The 23,603-nt window shown below is 43.3% G+C and overlaps 1 protein-coding gene across 1 annotated transcript in view; it reads left to right on the top strand.

The window, feature by feature from the left end:
* Positions 1–23,603, top strand: part of LOC137300336 (uncharacterized) — an 82,632-nt gene that overhangs the window by 39,028 nt on the left and 20,001 nt on the right. The window contains exon 14 of the mRNA XM_067969422.1: positions 4,041–6,276. Coding sequence (XP_067825523.1) covers positions 4,041–6,276 — 2,236 coding nt within the window. The remainder of the gene's footprint in view (positions 1–4,040; positions 6,277–23,603) is intronic.

Genomic DNA, 23,603 nt, shown 5'->3' on the forward strand with positions numbered 1-23,603 from the left:
TAAGTGCTCCGTTTATTTTGGGCAGAAACAGCTGTGTTTACTCACTAGTGTGCACCTCATTAAGGTTTCTCTTTCATTAAATCCATCTCCGTATCTAGTCCTTTCTCCTAGTTTGGCATACCTTGGAGTGTTGTACTGTCATCTTCTTGCCTAATTCACATTCCCACAGGTTTTACTCTGCCTGTCATTGGCACTGAAAAGGCCACTGCTTTTTTCTTCAAGAGTCTTTCCAATTTCTGTTCCTCCAGCCTTCAATAGCTTTGCTGCGATGTGGAAAGAATTGTATTGTACAAATGGAGAGCCCTGATGTAATATAATGGCCAGTAAAACATCGGAAGAAAGTTTATTTCCTCTCCCTCTCCCTGTAACGAGCCACCCCAATTTCCTGCCTCTTCACTGGGAGCAGATCAGATGTCGGCGAAAAGCTTTTGCGTCTGCGACGGTGACTGGTTATGTCCAGGTAAACAAAAAATGGGAAAATGCTAACTTTGCAGGAAGAACAATGTTTAGTGCACTCATTTTCTTTTTTGTGTCAATACTGGTTAGGGATGTCAGATTAGAGGAGTGGAACACTTTCCATTTTGAGTATTCAATGTCAGCTTCCAGGTGAAATGTAGCATGACTAGATATAGATAAAAGCTCCTTCTACTATCTCAAAATGCCTAAACCCAGCCCAAGAAGAGCAGTGTGAATTTTTCCACTTCCATCACTCGTAGCCCCTTTCTAAAACAGTCAGCTATTGCATTTATATAGCACAATATCAGGTCATCGAGATGTTTCAAAGTGTTTCACACAAGAAATTATATTTTTGGAGTGGCAATAATTGTTATGTAGGTAAATGTAGTAGCTACTGTGCCCCAGCAGTATCTCACTAACAGCAATGAGACGAATGACTAGTTAACTTGTTAATTGGCTCCAAGTAGTGAGGGATTGTATCTTGTGCTATTTGCACTAGGAACCAGATTGAGACTATCTACATTTATATTACTTAAGGACACTTACACCTTAGGACTCGTACAGTCAGTGAGAAAAAACTTACATCCCATTTGTTTGCCTGGATTCAATTCCAGGTCTTAGATCTGAAATGTTAGATCTGAAACATTCCAGGTCTTAGATCTGAAATGTTAGATCTGAAACATTTACCTGAGGAAGGAGGAAGTCTCCGAAAGCTTGTGAATTTAAAATAAAATTGCTGGACTATAACTTGGTGTTGTAAAATTGTTTACAATTAGATCTGAAAGGCGAGGGTTCCAACCACTAATCACAAGGGAATTAATTGTAAATATGTAGCTAACAGATTTTAGTGTATCACAAGACACAATGAGGTGGAACAGATTAACCAAATAATTACCTGGTGCTCAGGAATGAAGACTTCTCTCATTATCATGTTGTAAGAGCTTTTGTCATCTACTTAGTTATGCTCTATATTAGAAATGGACATGGAGCATCGTATTCAAGCTGCTGAAACGGCCATTCCCTAAAAATTTTGAGTTTGAACCATACTCAGTTATACTGACTGCTTAAGTCTGGTTATCAATGTAATCTACATTCCTTCATAGGATATGTTAGGGTTTTGAAATTGTGGTCATAAATTAAATAAAGGGAAAATAAATATTTCTAATAATTTATATGTAGAAAGAACACAAAAATGGGTACTTGTCAAATAGAATGCACTGCCTTTAAATTACATTTTAAGAAAGATAGCTTCCAGTAAACTAAGTGCTACAACTGAACGCAAATAGAACAAAAACAACTATAAGCCTTTACAGAAATGTTTATATTCACTTTATCTCTTACACATAGAAAATATCCCATTTCAGTGCTTGTAAGCTTGTCCTCAGTTTGTATGACCATAAATGGTATTATCTTGTTTGTTAATTTATGGATTGAAAGCTGATGTTAGGCGTTAACATTCATACTTTGCACGCAATGGGGGATGTTGGGTTGGATTTGGAGCATGTACTGCATGTGTGGTGTCAGGGTACAGGGCTGTTGTTTGTAAATACAGGACTAGGCCATGTAATTGCTTGAATTCTGAAATGGTTCCACTGTTGTCTGTGTTTAACAAAAAGTTACTGCAGTCAGAACGGCCAAGAGACTAGCTTGTGAAAAGCCCAGAAGAGGGGAACTTGCAACTTCTGCACTTGTGAGATAACACGCAATATAAATATTACGAAATAAAACAAAAATGCATCACCCCAACTTAAGTTCCACTTAGTTTCTAAAACAAAATTAATAAAAAATAAAAAATCATCTGTGCTATATCTTCACGAATCAATGAATGATGCTCGCAAACCGCTTTCACAGTCAAAAGAAGTTGTCATGAGGTATGTGCTGGGTCTGTTGCTGTCCCATCCTGGAAACATTTTACTTTCTGGCGGCAGGTGAAGAAAGTAGAGCTAATTTTTCTCTGCTCTGCACCTGAGAAATACTAGGTGCAAAGCAGAGGAAGAAGGGACAGAGAGCTGGTACATGGTTACACCCACAGTAGGCAAATCGTTCCATGCTAATGAGATGGGAATGACAGAATCTTGCATCCCATTTAATTTTTCTCTGCGTGCACTGGGCAAAGAGACATTTGGAGGTTTGCTCATTGATATTGGGTGTTTGGCATTGTGCCCCATTTAGATCTTCCGAGATTGAATTTGATGCACTGTGTATTTACGTTTCAGCAAATCACATTCAATTTTAAATCAAATTTGATTTTATGTGCTGCATTCACTGGGATGTTTTTTTCTCCCAGATGCTGACTTGGTATATTTTGAATTTTTGTATAGTAGAGAGCTGTCCAGTCTGTAGTATCTGGATATGAAAGTGTTGATGTGTGTTTGGAAGATTAGTGCAAGAATGAGGACTGATATGGCCATGCTATTATGTTGGTTTTAATTCTCTGATTTGTAATATTTACTTAATGGACAGGTTTCTTTGTTTCATGCTGTACTATGTTTAGGTGCATTTTAGATTTTACATTTTTACAGCTATATTTATTCCATATTTCAAACATATTTGAAAATGGTAAGTACTAAATAAATAATTTTTTAGGTACGAGTTACTGAAGATCATGGAATTTGCAGCTATAAAACTGAGAAACTGCACTTCACGCATTGTATAACTGCAAACAAATGATGAAGCTCAGAGCCAGTCAATTTGGATCAATTGTGGCAGCACTTTAATAAGATATCAGTCTTATTTGTTAATAGTGGACATATTTTGGTTGTGTTATCCTGAATAAAATTTTAGGGGCCAGTATGTACTGAAATTTATTGTTGGTAGGAAGAATAAGGAGGCCACATACTACCTGGATAATAAGAGTCTAAATGGGGTACAGGAGTGAAGGAAATCTAGGGGTAAAAATAAACAAATCATTAAAAGTAGCGATGCAGGTTAATAAGGCCATAAAAAAAGCAAACCAAGCACTGGGGTTCATTTCTAGAGGGATAGAATTGAAAAGCAGAGAAGTTATGTTAAACTTGTATGGAACCTTGGGTAGATCGCACTTGGGGTACTGTGAACAGTTCTGGTCTCCATATTATAAAAAGGATATAGAGGCACTGGAGAAGGTACAAAAAAGATTCACAAGGATGTTACCAGAACTGAGAGGATATACTTAACAGGAAAGGCCTCAGAGGCTGAGACTCTTCTCTCTAGAAAAGAGAAGGCTGAGGGGTGATCTGAGTGAGGTCTTTAAGCATAGATGCATTTAAGGGGAAGCTAGATGGGCACATGAGGGAGAAAGGAGTAGAAGGATATCTGAAAGGGTTAGATGAAGAGGGGTGGGAGGAGGTTCGTGTGGAGCATAAGCGCTGGCATGGACAAGTTGGGCTGAATGGCCTGTTTCTGTGTTGTAGACTCTAACCATATTATATTTTATAAACAAGCCTTCAAATGATTTTCAGATTATTTGCATGTAATACTAAGTCATTTCTTGGGCCACTGTATGTTTGCTCTCTATAATAATCTGCTTTACAAGGATGTAATGATATTTTGCCCATCCTACTCAAAAATACAGACGTCTGTTTTAATGAAAATAAATGTTTCAGCTCCAGGGCCAGATCAACTGACAGATGAATTTTCCACAGCATCACCATACATCTCTGCTCCCATAACCTCAACACACAAGGAACATAGCACCATCTTACATTCAGATATTTTGACAGCTATTACATCTAATTCAGGTTCAATAAAACCTAACCGTATATATTACCCCCATTCTCCTTCCTCAAAAACAATGGCACCACTTACCTCAACAGCATCGATTGGCTTACAGACTTCAGTTTCAGCAGCATTTGTAACTTTAGGTATTCCAGAAACATCTACAGTGAGACCCTTTCCATCTCGTGCAGTGTCTACAATTAGACCCTTTCCAGCTCCACCATCGGCTACTGTGCGACCCTTTCCATCTCCAACAATATCTACAGTGAGACCTAGACCATCTCCAACAATATCTACACAGAGACCTATTCCATTTCCAGCGATTTCTCCAGTGAGACCTTTTCCATCTCCAATATCGACAGTTAGGCCCTTTCCATCTCGAACAATACCTACAGTAAGACCTATAAAACCATCTCCAACAACATCTACAGAGAGACCTAGTCCATCTCCAACAATATCTACAGTGAAACCCTTTCCATCTCCAATATCTACTGTGAGACCCTTTCCATCTCCAACAATATCCACAGTGAAACCCTTTCCATCTCCAATATCTACAGTGAGACCCTTTCCATCTCCAATATCTACAGTGAGACCCTTTCCATCTCCAATATCTACAGTGAGACCTTTTCCATCTCCAATATCTACAGTGAGATCCTTTCCATCTCCAGCGATATCTACAGTGAGACCCTTTCCATCGCCAGCGATATCTACAGTGAGATCCTTTCCATCTCCAGCGATATCTACAGTGAGACCCTTTCCATCGCCAGCGATATCTACAGTGAGACCCTTTCCATCGCCAGCGATATCTACAGTGAGACCCTTTCCATCGCCAGCGATATCTACAGTGAAACCCTTTCCATCGCCAGCGATATCTACAGTGAGATCCTTTCCATCGCCAGCGATATCTACAGTGAGACCCTTTCCATCGCCAGCGATATCTACAGTGAGACCCTTTCCATCGCCAGCGATATCTACAGTGAGACCCTTTCCATCGCCAGCGATATCTACAGTGAGACCCTTTCCACCGCCAGCGATATCTACAGTGAGACGCTTTCCACCTCAAACAATATCTACAGAGAGACCCTTTCCACCTCAAACAATATCTACAGAGAGACCCTTTCCACCTACAGCGATTTCTAAAGTGAGACCTATTCCATCTCCAATATCTGCAGTGAGACCCTTTCCATCTCCAGCAATATCTACAGTGAGACCCTTTCCATCTCCAGCAATATCTACAGTGAGACCCTTTCCATCTCCAGCAATATCTACAGTGAGACCCTTTCCTTTTCCAATATCTACAGTGAGACCCTTTCCATCTCTGGCAATGTCTACTGCGAGATCTTTTCCATCTCATGCAGTGTCTACAGTGAGACCTTTTACACCTCCAGTAACGTCTACAATGAAACCCTTTCCACCTCCAGCAATGTCTACAGTGAGACCTCTTCCATCTCCAGCAGTGTTTACAGTGAGGTCTTTTCCATCTCATGCAGTGTCTACAGTGAGACCTTTTACACCTCCAGCAATGTCTACAGTGAAACCCTTTCCACCTCCAGCAATGTCTACAGTGAGACCTCTTCCATCTCCAGCAGTGTTTACAGTGAGGTCTTTTCCATCTCGTGCAATGTCTACAGTGAGACCTTTTACTCCTCCAGTAATGTCTACAGTGAAACCCTTTTCATCTTCAGCAACGAATACAATGAAACCCTTTTCACCTCCAGCAATATCTACAATGAACACTTTTCCAACCTTAGTAACACCTGTAGCTTTAGATTCTCCATCCATGGGTATACCTCTTCCTAAACAACATTCTACTCCAATGGACGTTGCTCTAAATCTTACTAGAGTTCAAGTTTTCCCAAAAGTGAATGATACAACCCAAGCAAGCACTGTTACTTCTTTGTTGAAGATATATCTGTCTACAAATCCAGGGAAAAAAACAATTTTTACACAGAAACGACTGAAAATGCTCACGAGCAATTCTACTCTGCCATCACTGGGGACATATCTGCACTACTTGAGTAAAGCTGCTACAAAGTATTCTTCAGAACCAACAGCTTGGAATTCCAATTGTACCACAAGCCAACCATTTCAATCAACAGTTGGAACCAGTGGAACTATTATAAGGTCTGTCCTTTTCATTCTAAATAGAATAAGGAGTGAAACTTTTGTTTATATAATAGGAAAGTGATAGCACTCACGCCTCTAAGTCAGAAGGTTGTGGCTTCAAGCCCCACTCCAAAGACTTGAGTACGTGATCTAGGCTGACACTTCAGTGAGGTACTGAGGGAGTGCTGTACTGGTGGAGGCACTGCCTTTTCAATGAGATGTTAAACTGTGACCTCATCTGCCCTCTTTGGTTGATGTAAAAGGTCTCATGGCACTATTCAAAGAAGAACAGGGGATTTCCTCTGGTGTCCTGGCTAACATTTATCTCTTAACCAACACCATTAAAACAGATTATCTGGTCATGTATCTCTTTGCTGTTTGTGGTACCTTCCTGTGCACAAATTGTTTTCCCCTACATAACAACAGTGACTTCATTTCAAAAGTAATTTGTTGGCTGTGAAATGCTTTAGGACATCCTAAGGTCATAAAAAGCATGATGTTTTTCCTTCTTTATCTTAATGTTGGGAAAATAGCCGTTACTCAAATATTATGCTCACTGTGCCTGGTATTAATTTGTGCAACAAAACTTCAAGTATACCCCCTACACCAGTTCTTAGTTCTAAGTCTGGCTATGAAACTTTTCAAAACTTTTTAAGAGCTATTTGTTTAAAATAGATTTGCACTTTTCTCTAATCCTGTTATCTTTGGTTTTAAATAATTGTATTGCCAAAAATGTCTACTTCAGTAGTTTTCAAAGTTTCTGTATGGGGAAGCCCCTGCAAATAATAACACATTCCATGAGATCCCCTGCAGATAATGACACTCTCTTGAGGATTCCTTGTCTTAATTCAAAGGAAGTGTCAGTTACTAAAAGGTAAACAGTGCTATCATCGAGCAGACATTGTATGCTAATAAGTCAGCTAAAACAGAAATCTGATGATGGATAGAAAAAAATCTGATGATCTCACAAATCTCCTAGAGACCAGGAAGCCTTCCTTGAAAACTTATTTGACTTTTAATTTGTAACCTGAATCTCAGTGGACTTTTATAAAATTATTCTATACAAAGATGCTTGTTCTGTGCACAGGCAAGTCGCAGTGGAAATCTTCTTAATGTTACCATAATGTAAGATGAAAACCTATCTAAACACCCAGGCCCTGCTCTTTCCTCTTTAGCCCCATGCACGTAAATGGACATAAGATCAGGGGGAATAGACTTGTCTTGCATCCATATGTCACTTGCTGCCCAAGGGACCCAAAAATTAATCTGCTAAAAAAAATTTAAGTTTGGCTGATGAACACTGAAGCACAGCACACTGAGACTCTAACATTCTGTGCCTTAGAGAGCTGGTTTCAATGTATAATTTCCCACACGGCATATTTCCATAACCTGCAGGCATTGAATATGTGTATTGAAATCAGATGGGCTGCTTTGTTGGATATTAATTCCACATAATAGCCTTGTTTTGTTATTAAACTAGTGAATACATTTTGTTTAAGACACAACTGTTAAGCATAACTCAATCTCACAATACTTTCCTTGAAGAAAAGAATGATCAAAAATCCTGAAATGTTGTTGTAGAGAGGGGCATTTGAACCGGAAGGAGACCAGTGTTAATTGTATCCATATGATTTATGTCAATTGGTGTTAATTGTATTCAGGTGGTTCATATCAATCATATCTCGTCTATCCATTTATATGAGTGCTTTTCTAGGGTGTGGAGTGGGTAATGTAGAGCATGGAAGCAAATGAAGACCAGGCTCTAGTATTCCAGCTTTCAATTTAATACAACTAGTGGTTCATAAAAACATTTTCTAAATATGTGTTACAGTATTTAAAAGGGAAATGGATAAAGAAAAGTTTAGAAGGGTATAAAGGGCAGGGGAATGGAATTAAGTGACTAGTTCTTTCAGAGAGCCAGCACAGACACAGGCTCAGGCATGATGGACTGAATGGCCTCCTTCTGTGCTGTAAAATTCTGGGATTCTAATGTTTCAGTTTTTGGACTGCGTGTCAAGTTCAGCTTCCCCACTCAATCTATGTACCCAAGCTCACGTTGCCTAACCAGTGCCTATCTTATGATTGTAGCTTGTGACTACAGATTGGATGGAAACCAATTCAGTGCTGTGGCAGGTGTAAACAGCAAAGATTGGGACCCAAAGTGTTGGTCAAGACCTATAGCAGTATGTAAACCTGGTCATAGGCCTAATGGGATTCTTCCTTGTTTATGAGATTAATTGTAGTTAACAGGATATGGCCACTTTGTAAAGAACAATTTTATTGAGGACATTGTTCCATGGTAAGAAAAATTAAGAGCAGTGACACAAAAGAGCTGAGGAGTTCAATTCTTACAGGCTTTCCCTAGACAGAAAGTGTATATATAGATGAGACATGTTGGGGGATTGATGATGGATTAAGGAATATAAATGAATGAGTGGTGCTGGCTGCATAACTCAGGAAGACAGCTGGTGTTTATTTTCAGGGAGCCACCCCTTCTTGATCTGTCTTCTGTTTTACAACAGTTTGACTGTTAATAAATCTATTTTTTGTAGACAGTTTGAATTAGACATAGAAATTTGCTGATTTTTGGACTGAACTACTAGTGAGGATGAAGAGGCATGTGTAATGACACATGAAGTGATCTAAAATGAGGGGGGAAAAGAAGTGTGCATCAACTTCAGTGAGATCTGGTTTTCTACATCATACTTTACATTGACATTATTATGGCTGTATTCAGAAACAACAGTCTACTTTCATAACTGCCAGTTGTTGGCTCCTGTAAATCCAAAACCTTTCCAATGCTTTTCTTATAGCAAGTCATGGAATCATACAGCACAGAAGGTGGCCATTCAGCCCATTGTGCCTGTGCTTTTGAAAGAGCTACCCAATTAGTCCCACTCCCCTGCTCATTCCCCATGGCTCTGTCACTGTAAAAGATTGGTGGTGCATGTCCTTTGTGGAGGAGGAAGGGGGTATTAAAACAATCCTGCTTGTTCAGTAGTGGGAAGGTGGTAGTTATGGATGATCCATTTATTGTTATGGGTCAGTGATTATTACAAGGTGGAGGGTGGCATTAAAACAATATGATGAAATTTCATTCACAGAAAAAACATTTATTTTATTTTTGTTTTCTCACATTTAAAATTGTAATAAAAATTGGCCAGGTCTGTGCTTTCCCCATATCTTACAAAAATGAGTTAACTTAGCAGAGGTTTCTTACAATTATATATGGAAGATTAATTAACAGTATGTTGTAAGACTGAGCTCTAGTCACTGCCCCAAATGTTGCTGTTATTGTAAGTGAAATACATTGAGAGAATAATTTATAAAATGATAAAATTCCTGGCAATGCCAATAACCAGATTTCCTTTATATAACAATGTTCATCCCAAGAGACAGCTTGCACGGCCAACCCCAACAAACAATTTCGGGAATATCCATTTTATGTGAGAGATTATAGCCCTGTTTTTTGCTTAATAATACATTTATATTGTGCCCTTTATAAAAATACCGTCACGCAATGAATCACTTTTTCAAAGTGCAGGCAAATGAGTCAGTCATTTTGCACTAGCATTTTCCCAGAAATTACCAATGGAATGAATGACCGTCAATCTGGTATTTTTTAATGGTGTTGCCTAAGGGAGAAATGTATCAAAACACTGTTGACTCCCTGCTGATCTTCAAATAGAAACCAGGAAACTTGAGGGTACAGTAGCATAGTGGTTATGTTACTGAACTAGTAATCCAGAGGCTCGGACTAAAATCCGGAGTCATGAGTCCAAATCCCACCACGGCAGCTGGTGAATTTAAATTCAATTAATTAAATAAAAAATCTGGAATTAAAATACTAGTATCAGTAATGGTGGCCATGAAACTACCGGATTGTCATAAAAACCCATCTGGTTCACTAATGTCCTTTAGGGAAGGAAACCTGCCGTCCTTACCCGGTCTGGCCTACATGTGACTCCAGACCCTCAGCAATGTGGTTGATTCTTAATTGCCCTCTGAAATGGCCTACCAAGCCACTCAGTTGTAAAATCTCACTACGAAAGGTCATAATAAGAATAAAACCGGATGGACCACCCGGCATCGGACCACTAGCCACCGGACACGACAAAGGCAAACCAAGCCCAGTCGACTCTGCAAGATCCTCCTTACTAATATCTGGGGACTTGTGTTAAAAATTGGGAGAGCTGTCCCACAGACTAGTCAAGCAACAGCCTGACATAGCCATACTCTCAGAATCATACCTTTCAGCCAAAGTCGCAGACTCTTCCATCACCATCCCTGGGTATGTCCTGACCCACCAGAGGTGGCGGCACTGTGATATACAGTCAGGAGGGAGTGGCCCTGGGAGTCCTCAACATTGATTCTGGACCCCATGAAATCTCATGGCATCAGGTCAAACATGGGCAAGGAAACCTCCTGCTCATTACCACCTACCGTCCTCCCTCAGCTGATGAATCAGTCCTCCTCCATGTTGAAGGAACACTGAGGGTAGCAAGGGCACAAAACGTACAAACGTACTCTGGGTGGGGGACTTCAATGTCCATCACCAAGAGTGGCTCGGTAGCACCACTACTGACCGAGCTGGCCGAGTCCTGAAGGACATAGATGCCAGACTGGGCCTGCAGCAGGTGGTGAGCGAACCAACACAAGGGAAAAATTTACTTGACCTCATCCTCACCAATCCACCTGTCGCAGATGCATCTGTCCATGACAGTATTGCTAAATGGGATAGATTCAGAACAGATCGAGCAGCTCAAAACTGGGCATCCATGAGGCATTGTGGGGCAGCAGCAGAATTGTATTCCAGCACAATCTGTAACCTCATGGCCCGGCATATTCCTCACTCTACCATTACCAACAAACCAGGGGATCAACCCTGGTTCAATGAGGAGTGTAGAAGAGCATGCCAGGAGCAGCAACAGGCGTACCTAAAAATGAGGTGCCAACTTGGTGAAGCTACAACTCAGAACGACATGCGTGCTAAACAGCGGAAGCAACATGCTATAGACAGAGCTAAGCGATTCCACAACCAACGGATCAGATCAAAGCTCTGCAGCCCTGCCACATCCAGTCGTGAATGGTGGTGGACAATTAAACAACTAACGGGAGGAGGAGGCTCTGCAAACATCCCCATCCTCAATGATGGCGGAGTCCAGCGCGTGAGTGCAAAAGACAAGGCTGAAGCGTTTGCAACCATCTTCAGCCAGAAGTGCCGAGTGGATAATCCATCTCAGCCTCCTCCCGATATCCCCACCATCACAGAAGCCAGTCTTCAGCCAATTCGATTCACTCCACGTGATATCAAGAAACGGCTGAGTGCACTGGATACAGCAAAGGCTATGGGCCCCGACAACATCCCAGCTGTAGTGCTGAAGACTTGTGCTCCAGAACTAGCTGCGCCTCTAGCCAAGCTGTTCCAGTACAGCTACAGCACTGGCATCTACCCGACAATGTGGAAAATTGCCCAGGTATGTCCTGTCCACAAAAAGCAGGACAAATCCAATCCGGCCAATTGCCGCCCCATCAGTCTACTCTCAATCATCAGCAAAGTGATGGAAGGTGTCGTCGACAGTGCTATCAAGCGGCACTTACTCGCCAATAACCTGCTCAGTTTGGGTTCCGCCAGGACCACTCGGCTCCAGACCTCATTACAGCCTTGGTCCAAACATGGACAAAAGAGCTGAATTCCAGAGGTGAGGTGAGAGTGACTGCCCTTGACATCAAGGCAGCATTTGACCGAGTGTGGCACCAAGGAGCCCTAGTAAAATTGAAGTCAATGGGAATCAGGGGGAAAACTCTCCAGTGGCTGGAGTCATACCTAGCTCAAAGGAAGATGGTAGTGGTTGTTGGAGGCCAATCATCTCAGCGCCAGGACATTGTTGCAGGAGTTCCTCAGGGCAGTGTCCTAGGCCCAACCATCTTCAGCTGCTTCATCAATGACCTTCCCTCCATCATAAGGTCAGAAATGGGGATGTTCGCTGATGATTGCACAGTGTTCAGTTCCATTCGCAACCCCTCAATTAATGAAGCAGTCCGAGCCCGCATGCAGCAAGACCTGGACAACATCCAGGCTTGGGCTCATAAGTGGCAAGTAACATTCGCGCCAGACAAGTGCCAGGCAATTACCATCTCCAACAAGAGAGAGTCTAACCACCTCCCCTTGAAATTTAACGGCATTACCATCGCCGAGTCGCCCACCATCAACATCCTGGGGGTCACCATTGACCAGAAACTTAACTGGACCAGCCATATAAATACTGTGGCTACAAGAGCAGGTCAGAGGCTGGGTATTCTGTGGCGAGTGACTCACCTCCTGACTCCCCAAAGCCTTTCCACCATCGACAAGGCACAAGTCAGGAGTGTGATGGAATATTCTCCACTTGCTTGGATGAGTGCAGCTCCAAACAACACTCAAGAAGCTCAACACCATCCAAGATAAAGCAGCCCGCTTGATTGGCACCCCATCCACCACCCTAAACATTCACTCCCTTCACCACCGGCGCACTGTGGCTGCAGTGTGCACCATCCACAGGATGCACTGCAGCAACTTGCCAAGGCTTCTTCGACAGCACCTCCCAAACCCGCGACCTCTAACACCTAGAAGGACAAGAGCAGCACGCACATGGGAACAACACCACCTGCACGTTCCCCTCCAAGTCACACACCATCCCGACTTGGAACTATATCGCCGTTCCTTCATCGTCGCTGGGTCAAAATCCTGGAACTCCCTTCCTAACAGCACTGTGGGAGAACCTTCACCACACGGACTGCAGCGGTTCAAGAAGGCGGCTCACCACCACCTTCTCAAGGGCAATGAGGGATGGGCAATAAATGCCGGCCTCGCCAGCGACGCCCACATCCCATGAACGAATTTTTAAAAATGAAATCTCCACCATCCACCTCTGTCATCAAACGGCAAATTGGATCTTGTTTTAACAACTCATCCAAAAGATGGGACCTCCAATAATACAGCACTTCCTCATTACTGCACAGGATGTCAGTTTATGTCACACGCTGAAACCGTAGTGTGAAGTTCAAACCCCCAACTATTTGTTTGGGGCGTGAATCCTTACATCATCCTCATCAGTTCATTTTACAGAAGGGAAGCGTTAACACATCTGAGGCTATGTATAGCAGCATTTAAAATGAGAAGGGGGCAGCAGCAATAACAAGATGTATTTATCTAACATCTTTACCATAGTACATGTCTTCATGGAGGTGGTAACAGATGGTGAGCAGTAGTAGAAGAAGTAAAGGTGTAACCGAAGGTATAGTCGAGGAGATGGGTTTTGAGGAAGCATCCCAAAGTGGGAGGGAGGTAGTGACGCAGAGGGCTTTAGGGAGAGAGTTGCTGAGTGAAGGACCCAGACGGTGAAGACTGATGATGGATCAGAATGAAGGAGAAGGCAAAGGAGGTCAGGTCACAAGAGCAGAGGACATTGAGGAGCGGAGTAGGTTGTCGAGGTATGGTAGAGTGAGGCCATGGGGAGATTTGTAAACAAGGATTAGAATTTTGAATTCAACGCACAGGGAGGTCAGCAAGAACAGGAATGCTAGGGGGAGCTGGACTTAGTGCAGCCGAGTTTTGAACAGGTTGGAGTTCATGCTCTGTGGGGAATGGGAGGCTGGTGAGGAAAGTACTGTAAAAGTCAAACTTGGAGATGACAAAGGCTTAGAGGAGGGTTCCAGCAGTGGAAGGCATGAGCTACGGGTGGAATGGGTGGGGCAAACCATTGGTCTCATCAGTGGATATGATACAGGGTTTGAAGCTCAGCTCAAGCTCAGACAGGATGCTGAGGTTGGGCACCATTGAATTCAGCCTGAATGAGCAGCAAATGGATTGCAAAACATTACTGTAACAGTAAAGAAAATGCAAAATACTGCAGATAATCTGAATCCAAGACAGAAAATGCTGGAAGCACTCAGCATCTAAAACAGTATCTGTGGAGAGAACAGATAAGATGTTTTAAGTATGGACCTGTTATCAGTTCTTGTCTGTTCTCTCCACAGATGCTACCTGAGCCGCTGAGTGTTTCCAGTGTTTTCTATTTCCGTATTCGAGTAGTTTTGAGTATATTTAATTTTTTTCCTGCATAATGAACCACCCCTACATTAACCCCAAAGTTAAAAGGGGTCATTTTCAACTTCAGTGGTGAACTAGCGGAGTATATTGCCTGTCTGTTATTGGACGAGTTTTATAACAGGCAGGCAGACTGCTCTGCCGGTTTACTGCCGAAGCGGTGAAGATGAAAGTTACTCCTATAGTGGGGAACTGGACAAGCTCCTGTACACACATGTACACAGGTACACACACGAGTGAGAGTTCCAAGATTCAGTATTTTACATATATGTAAATAAATTAATTAAAAGCTGGCTTCCCTTGCACCTTTTTACACACTCACAAAAAGGTCATTTGTTACAAACTGCCGAATAGATACATCTGCTTGTAGTTTCTTTTAAATTGACCAGCAAGTTGAGTGATTCCAGTGTTAGAGAATCGGACTTTTCCCATTTTTCAAAATCACTGTCAACATCAAGCAGGGAGTCTAATTGGCAGTTGGATCAAATAGCTGCATGTTGTCTCACTGATTTTGTGGTTTCTTTGTTTTTCCCTATTGCAGCTATTTGCATCTTAAAGCTGTATCTCACAGGTATCACCTGTGCCATACTTGACCAGGGAGTGAGTGCCCTTCACTCCGGCAAACATAAATATTAACCTCAACTATTGACAAGCACCCACTTAATGCACCAGTGTGATGTGTTCCACAAATGTAGCTATGAATGAGACTGCCAAATTTTGGGCAGCTTTGTATTGTCGACTTGTGCCTCCCAGGAACTCAGTCTGCCCCATATTATTCAACTGAGGTTTTTCATAACCAGCAGAGGTTTGCACCAAGAGGTTAGGGTGAATTTAAATCCTGGTCCCAAACAAAACAAAACTAACCATAGCAACCGGGGAGGGGCTGTTGGCAATGGGTGAGGCGTGTCAATCACCTGGTGCTAATTTTTAATGGGTTTCATCAAACTAGAGGACTATGTTTATATTTAAAATAAAAAGAGTGCTGTAAATAAGTACTTTTATCCTCTTAGTTTCCAGTGTCAGTTGACATTCCTGTTAATGTCAAAATAAAAGGGCCAATAATGAGATGTTTGGTACCCAAAGCTTTCATGTGCATTGGGGGCGGGAAACCTATATTGGATGCTGCAGCCAGCTATGTGCATTGTGTGGGATAATGTCCCATTCTGTTCGGTTGTAAAATTTTATTAGAAGCAATGTAACAAGAGTATTGCAGTTCAGGTGTCAAGACTTAGGACACCATCCAGGCTCTAGAGGCAGTGCAGAACAGAGCAATGAAATTGATCCCCGATATCAGAGAGGAGAGCTATGAGGAATGATAAGCTAGGGCTCTTGAGTTTCAAAAAATAGAAGACATCCCAGAGAGGACCTTATCGAGGTATATAAGATAACAGGACAGAGAAAGTAGATCTGAAACAATACGCCAGGGCAGTAGGACAAGAGGGCACAACATCCAGGTTGTGAAAAGCAAATGTAAGAAGATGTCAGGAAATAACTCCTCACACAGAAGGTGATTAATAACTGGAACCAGTTTCCTGGAAGGATGGTTGAGGCCAGGACAGAAACAGCTTGATGCAGTAATAGGGATGATGTGGAGATGCCGGTGATGGACTGGGGTTGGCAAATGTAAAGAATCTTACAACACCAGGTTATCGTCCAACAAATTTGGGCAGTTGGAAAGATTATCTGTAATCACCAGGTATTGTTCTCTGAGTATAAATGCAAAACTTTCAAGGATTTCATTTCCACATTCACCTGACGAAGGAGAAAGCCTCCGAAAGCTTGTGATTTTCAAATAAATTTGTTGGACTATAACCTGGTGTTGTAAGATTCTTTACAGTAATAGGAAGATATAGTAGAGCTGATATTGTGGAAGGATAAGATCAAATGGGCTGAAGAGCATTCTTTGTCTGGTGATTTTGTATATTGATTCAGAAGTCAGAATTCACAGCTTATCACTGTCATGATCAGACACTCTTGTTTCTCCTGCACTTGCTGCATTTCACACTTATTGCTTTTTGTAACTGGCTGCCTTTTCAGCACAGTCAGCTTGTGTTAGCACCCTGCCAGTATTTTCAGGAAGGAAATTCAGAGGAAATGACTCACTGCTTGTATAATAATCATAATAATGATGATCATAAAAACAGAGTCAGGTCAAGGGTTGGTTTACAGACACAAAGAGAACTCCCTGATGGTTTGGTGATACTGTGTGAATTAATTTATCTCCTGACTGGAAGTCTCACAAGTTACTTACATGCCTCTGAGCTCCTGTGGCCATGACAAACACGTCTCCCTGCTCAAATCCATTTCTATAATGGCAGGCACCAATATTCTCCATGGTTCTTTGACATGTGTGTCATTGTAGGGTGCCTGTCCATCATGTACAACATGTCACACCTGTTATATAATCTTAAACCATTGCTCCTTGGGGCATTTAAACCGGATATCTAGGCCCCTTTTGCTTTTAGTATAAAATCTGAGTGAGAGGTAGGGGGAGATAAACATGGTGGGAAAAAGATGAGAAAGCAAAGAAAGATTGATTGAAGTGAAGTGCGGATAAAACCAATAAGCAGAGATAGGAAAGTAAGTTGTTCATTTTCTTTTCTTTCACTTAATTCCCCTCCTCCTGGTTTCCCCCTCACACCAACCTACCCACCCAACAGGATCTCCTCCCAGGCGTCTTATGGTAAAATGTTATACTGGAAGGCCTTATGGAGACATGGAATAATTGCAGTAGCTAAAAGCAATCACTGAATAAGTCTTGCTGTTCATTTCTTAAAACATGTTACTGAAAGGTTACGTAGATCTCAAGGCAAGGGCAGATGCTGTCGAAGCTGTGGGAAGTTGGGACTCACCCACGACAATGATCTAAGATACAAGAAGTGCATTAACCTAGAGCAAGAAGGTTAGAAAAAACTTAAAAATATAACTGTCCCATCTTTTGTGGTAAACCCGCCTCCCAGATTTTTCAGTCGAACAGCAAATAAACATGAACTGAAATAATGTTCATGTCACTGAGGCACCTTGAGTTATTACTGTAGTTCTCCTGATGGTCATCCTGCTCCCCATAATCATGGGAGTCATTATCACCTCTGATTCTTCTACTTCCCATGAGGAGATCCTCAGAACTCAGTGTTTAAACACAAATAGGCAAAAACAAAATTGATACAAAAAGGAAACTTTTTTTTTTATTAAGAGCAACACTAAAGACTTTAAAACATTTTGACTGTCTTTTCTGAATCAGGGCTTAAAGTTCACTGATGTAAATTATACCGTGAAAAAGAGTTGGAGAATGAGTGCATTTTTAGTTTACATGAAGTGTCTTTATGGGTATTAAGAAAAATTATGATTTTGCATTGTTTACAGGTTTTGCAAAAAGTGCTAGAGTTTGAGTAATACAGCTGTGCCACAGCTAGCAAGTCAGGATTCCAAAACTTAACCCACTGAACAAATCTGTTTTTTCCACTGTGTTAGCAATAGAACTCTACTGTTCTTATCAGTTGCTTATCAGGATAAATTAGAATAAAGAAAATGCACAAATGAAGATGTCTTTTATGATTAATTTTGTATTCATCAAGATGAGCGATGTCACTTGCTGGAGACTGGACTCACGATGCCTTTACCTTACATCACTTTGGAGACTGCTTAGGTTTTGGTGGTAGAAGCTGGTGTTGCTGCCTCTGGAGGTACCAGGACTCACTTCACAAGATGGCATTCCCAGGTGCTTCTTGGAGGTGCCTTTATTTCTGACTGCAGGGGGGCTAAGCTAACCTGTGCATGATAGTGATGAGTTTTCTTCTGACCACTGACTTGTACAAACCTTCCCAGCCATTGGGGGAGGCCCGAAGAAGCCCAGAAGATATTTTTGTGACCTTTGGATATCTTTATAAATCACTCTGCAGGAAAAAAATACATTTAGGAAAATTTGTTGCTGATCACGGGCCAGTTTACAAGGGTCCTTCCTGTAGCATATCTAGAAAATTTAAACTTGGTCAATATAGGCAAGTTATGTCAAAAAGTTACATTAGTTTGGAAATATCATTTAAGTTTTTTTTAAAGATTTTATTGGTTTTTCACATGTTTGAAATAATAGCGTAAAAAAGATCAACATGACCCTTTTTTTTAAAAAAGCTTATTCAGGAACTGTAATATTCAACTTCCCAATCAGCCCTCCCGACCAGGAATGCACAAAAGGATAAATACTCCATCAATTTTTTAAAAAAGACAAAGGGCTCGATTTTAAAACGGAACTGCGTTGGGTGCGGGGCGAAGAAAATCGTGATTTCCAGGAGCGGGCAGAAATCCTGGCTCTAGCACGCTGAAGAACACGCACGACCCAGAGTCATCTGGGTGCGCACGCCGTTCCCGAACCCAGAAGTCACAACTTCAGACGGTATTTAAAGCGCTAAATCACCTAGTTGAAGTAGTTTAAAAATGAATAAATGCAATTTACAATGAAGGCAAGCGATTTCAATGTGCCTCAACGTGTTTCCCTTGCTGTGTGAAACACGCCATGGTGAAGGAGTCGTGTTTCAGCCGGCAGCCATTTGGACATTTAAATGCCTGTGTGACAGATAAAAGGTGAGTTATTGCAGCAGGGCACTCAGTTCTTTCTCACAAACTTTTGGCTGGGAGATCTTTGTGTTTAGACTCAAAATTCCTGGTTTCCAGTCAGAATTGTTCTGTTTACACATATTTACCAACTCAAACTGACACCATCAGGATGGGGGGCACGATGTCTCCATTCACCACTACATCTGAGGACGAGCAACATCACCATCCTCGCCAGGCACAGCACACACTTCTGCCACTTGGAGCTCCACAACACAGTGCAGTGCTACAGGCACCTGCACAAGGGGAACAACAGAGGGAGCGACGTCGCAGAAGGCACTACAGACCAAGGCTCAGATTCCTGGACCTCTCTGAGGAACAGTGCACACGGAGGCTCGGAGTCAGTCGCCAGGAGGTCGAAGACATCTGCAGCTTCCTTCATGCCGAGCTGCTCCAGGCTGGGCCTGGTGGCATCTCATCACCCGTCGCAGTTAAAGTGACCACTGTCCTCAACTTCTTCGCCTCTGGATCACAAGTGCATAAGGCAGGTCACCGACGGCTTGTTTCGCAGGGTCACGCAATACGTCAACTTCCCCAAGAACGACCTCAGCCAGACGGAGAGGGCAGTGGGATTCCACGCTGTGGATGGCTTCCCACGGGTACAGGGTGCAATCAATTGCACCCATATAGCAATCCGAGCACTTCCACACGAGCCAGGACTGTTCATCAACAGGAAGGGGTATCACTCCATCAACACTAAGCTCGTTTGTGACCACCGCAAAAGATTCCTTCACGTGTGCGCCAGATTCCCTGGCAGCTGCCACGATTTGTCCATTCTGAGGGAATCCAACATCCCGAACACCCTTAAGGGCTGACTCCTTGGGGACAAGGGATACCCCCTGCACATGTGGCTCATGACATCTCTGAGGAACCCCATCAGCATCGATAAAACGACAGCCACATCACCACCAGGTCTATAATTGAACATGAGATAGGACTGAAGATGCGATTTCGGTGCCTCGATCGTTCAGGGGGAGCGCTTCAAGACGCACCAGAGAGAGTGGGTCGCATTATAGTAGTGTGTTGTGCCCTGCACAACATGGCAGAACAGAGAGGGGTACTGGTTGATAAGGCTCCATGCCCTCATCCACCATCCACATCTGCAATCCACATTGAGGAGGAGCAGGAGCAGGAGGAGGGGGATGAACCCATCGGCAGAGCAGCGGCTCACTTGGCTGCTCGTAAGGCCAGGGAGTCACTCATGTGAACAGTTCTCGTAAGATCAGAAAGTGAGAAGAGTCCAGTACTCACACCACCTGGAAAGAGCAGCGCCAACACCAGCTTCCCCCTCCCGACACAAAACAGTCCTGCAACTACACATACACGCACTGTAAAGTGACCCACTGGGTGGCATCAAATGTCGCCATTCATGATAGCCCCCTTTCATATACTTCATCACAAAAGCCAGTCAAGAACAGGCAAGATGTGGCAGTAGTGGTGAGAATAATAACAGTTAATGAGACTTTAACAAAAACCAAATATAAATGAAAAACATGACTATCTGTTAGACACCCTTGTGCATACCCTTCATGATCACAAATCCTTATCCTCTCTCTTCCTACCGCTTCTACGTGGTGCATCCCCTGTGCCTGCAGCAGAGGTAGTGGCAGGTTGCCCATGTCCATGGCCGGGCTGCTTAGATGCTTTCGGCCTACGCCCTCTGGGTTTTGGAGCCTCTGAGGGCCCCTCCAAAGACTGCTCCACCTGCACCTGTGCAGGGGCAGACTCGGCCACCTGGAGAGGAGGCAGCATTGCGGGTACTGGTTGAGAGAGGGGCAATGGGTGAGACATGGGAGGGCTTTAAGTGGCGTCCCCATTTCCATGTCCCCTTTTGCGATCATCCCTCTCTTGGACCAGGCCCACATTACTCCTACCACCCTGCTGGAGAACAGTTTGGAGGACAGGTGTGATGCCTTGGAAGCTCAGTTGTAAAGTTTCTGTCTGCCTGTTTAAGGTGGCAGAACATTGTTCACCATGAGTCCGAACGGCTTGTCAGGGCCTGAATGGACTCATTTGTGAGCTATGCTTGAATCTCAATAGAGGCTAGCCTTCTCTCCATCGCAGACATTCCCGCACTTACTTGCAACACTATCTCAGACATTTCCACAGATATCTGCGACACTATCTCAGACGTTTCAGCATTTATGTGTGACACTATCTCAGACAGTTGCTTATGTCCCTGTGATACTATCTCAGAGATTCCTGTGCCACCATTCCACTCATGCAGGAGTTGGACTCCTCCATCCTCTGCGCTATTGTGGAGAGTGTGCATGGCACCTGTTCTGGTACCTCGCAAATGTGCTACTGTCCCTCGATCATTCTCCTTTTAAAGGATGGCCCCCGGGGTTCAGCATCTGTGATCAGCTGAGCAGAGCCTGGAGAGGAATGCTCCCACCGACACGGACTCTCCACAGCTGCCCCTGCCACCAGTGTCTGCTCGTGCTCACTTGTGTGTGGTGACTCACCAGGTACTAACCCACCTAACTGACCACTAGGACCCACCAAGGTGTGAGTATCTCCACTGGTGGATGGCTCGCTTAGATATGATGGTGCGTGCTCAGAGGAATCGCCCTCTGCCATCACTGCGGTCGTTGAAGGGCCTGTAAGAGAACAGAAGCCAATATTCAGCATCATCACAGATGGGTCATGTTGCAATGAGCTTACTGAGGTGTTCAACGTGCCAAGCATTGTTAACATCAACTCATGTTGTGTGCGATGAATATTAAAGTTGTGTCACCAGACATTTGGGGTGTGCCAGTCTCAGCGTCCCCGACGGACAGGCACTCGAGGATGCGGCTGATCTGCATGGCGTCCTCCTCCGGGTCTGTGAGGACCACTATTTGTTGTGGCCCCCCTCCAGTCCTCATCCTTTTGTGTGCATTTTACGCTCTCTTCTAGAAGAGGAGAAAGTTCAGACGTATGAGTGAGTGATGGTAAAGTGGTCAACCGATGAATGTATTGCTTCGGGTGAGGCTGACCGTGAAAGAGGTCCATCAGAGGGTGAGTATGAGACAGAGACATCGCATCGGATCAGGATTGGGGTGAGCGGTAGTGGTGGGGTCACAAATGGGGAGGTGAGGAAGTGCAGATAATTTAAGGATGAGCGTTAAGTGATGTGAGGACAGATGTGATGGAGTAGTCTTGGCAGTGCAGAATGAATTGGGGGTGGGGGTGATGCATACCATGGAATGCAGGAGAATCGGTAAGTGTACTCACTTTTGCTGACCTAGTTAGGTCATTGAAACGCTTCCTGCACTGGATCCAAGTGCGGTAGATGGTGCTCCTGCTGGTGACCTCCTCTGCCACTTCGAGCCGGGCCTTCTTGGTGGCAGAGGCAGGGCACGTCCTCCTGTCGGCCGGGTAAAATAGTTCCTTCCTCCTCCTCACCCCGGCCAGTAGCAGCTGAAGTGAGGCATTGCTGAATCTCGGAGCAGCCTTGCCCCTGTGCTGCTCCATTGGGTCTTCTTGCTCTTTGCTCGAAGCAAAATCCATTGGAGCAATGGCCCTTTAATTCCAGACGCTCCAGCTGACAGCCTGTCATGCGGGTGCACAGTCTACCCACTGCGCAGCTTTCGGATGGCAAACCCGGAAACAAGGTTAAAGGGCACCAAATAAGTTGCGATCGCGTGGGGGATGGGTACATTTTTATTATTGGGGTTTGCCGCGTGCCTATTGACCCCACCCCCCACCTCGCTGTCATCCCACCGCCCTTTTAAAATCGAGCCCAAAGATATTACTGGTCTTTGGTCAGGATGGAACACCGCCTCCTAAGTACATTGCCCGCCTTCCTCTAATTACACCTTCCCCGAGAGTCCTACCCAAATCTACACTTAATGTCCTTGTTCCCAAGGGCTTTCATGATCCTTTCCAAAATTTAATCAGATAGCTTCAGTTTTCCCTTGCAACTGAAAGCTTATCATTCTAAATTAATATTTTCTAATAATATATTTCATCACTGTGGAAAAAAATGACAACGAATGGACCTCCCCAACAAGTCTTGGAGAATTCCTTTTAGATTTGGAGAATAAGTTAATGCTGCAATTTTATAATATTTTAAGAAAAGAAAGACTTGCATTTATGTTGCGCCTTTCACGACCTCAGGGTTTTAATAAACCGCTTTACAGCCAATAAAGTACTTTTGAAGTGTAGTCACTGGTGTAATGTAAGAAACGCGTCAGCTGATTGGCTCACAGCAAGGTCCCACAAACAGCAATGTGATAACGACCAGATAATCTGCTTTAGTGATGTTGGTTGAGGGATGAATTTTAGCCAGGACATCGAGGAGAACTCCTCTGCTCTTCTTCAAATTAGTACCATGGGATCTTTTTACATCCACCTGAGAGGCCAATTTGGTATCTCATCTGAAAGATGGCACCTCCAACAGTGCAGCATTCCCTCAGTACCGCACTAGAGTGTCAGCTTTAGATTTTGTGCTTAAGTCTCTGGAGTGGGGCTGGAACCAGCAACCTTCTGACTCAGAAGTGAGAGTGCTAGCACTGAGCCAACTCTGTTATGGTCTTCTTTAACTTTAACTAAGATAATAGCTCCGTTTGATGTACCTGCTCTTGTTTAATGTCTGTGGCTTCTAATATGGTGTATGGTAGAATCAACTTTTATTAATGAGCCAGTAAACTGAATAAATATGATT

The sequence above is a fragment of the Heptranchias perlo genome, chromosome 31 (genome assembly GCF_035084215.1).
Source record: "Heptranchias perlo isolate sHepPer1 chromosome 31, sHepPer1.hap1, whole genome shotgun sequence".
Lineage (NCBI taxonomy): Eukaryota > Metazoa > Chordata > Chondrichthyes > Hexanchiformes > Hexanchidae > Heptranchias > Heptranchias perlo.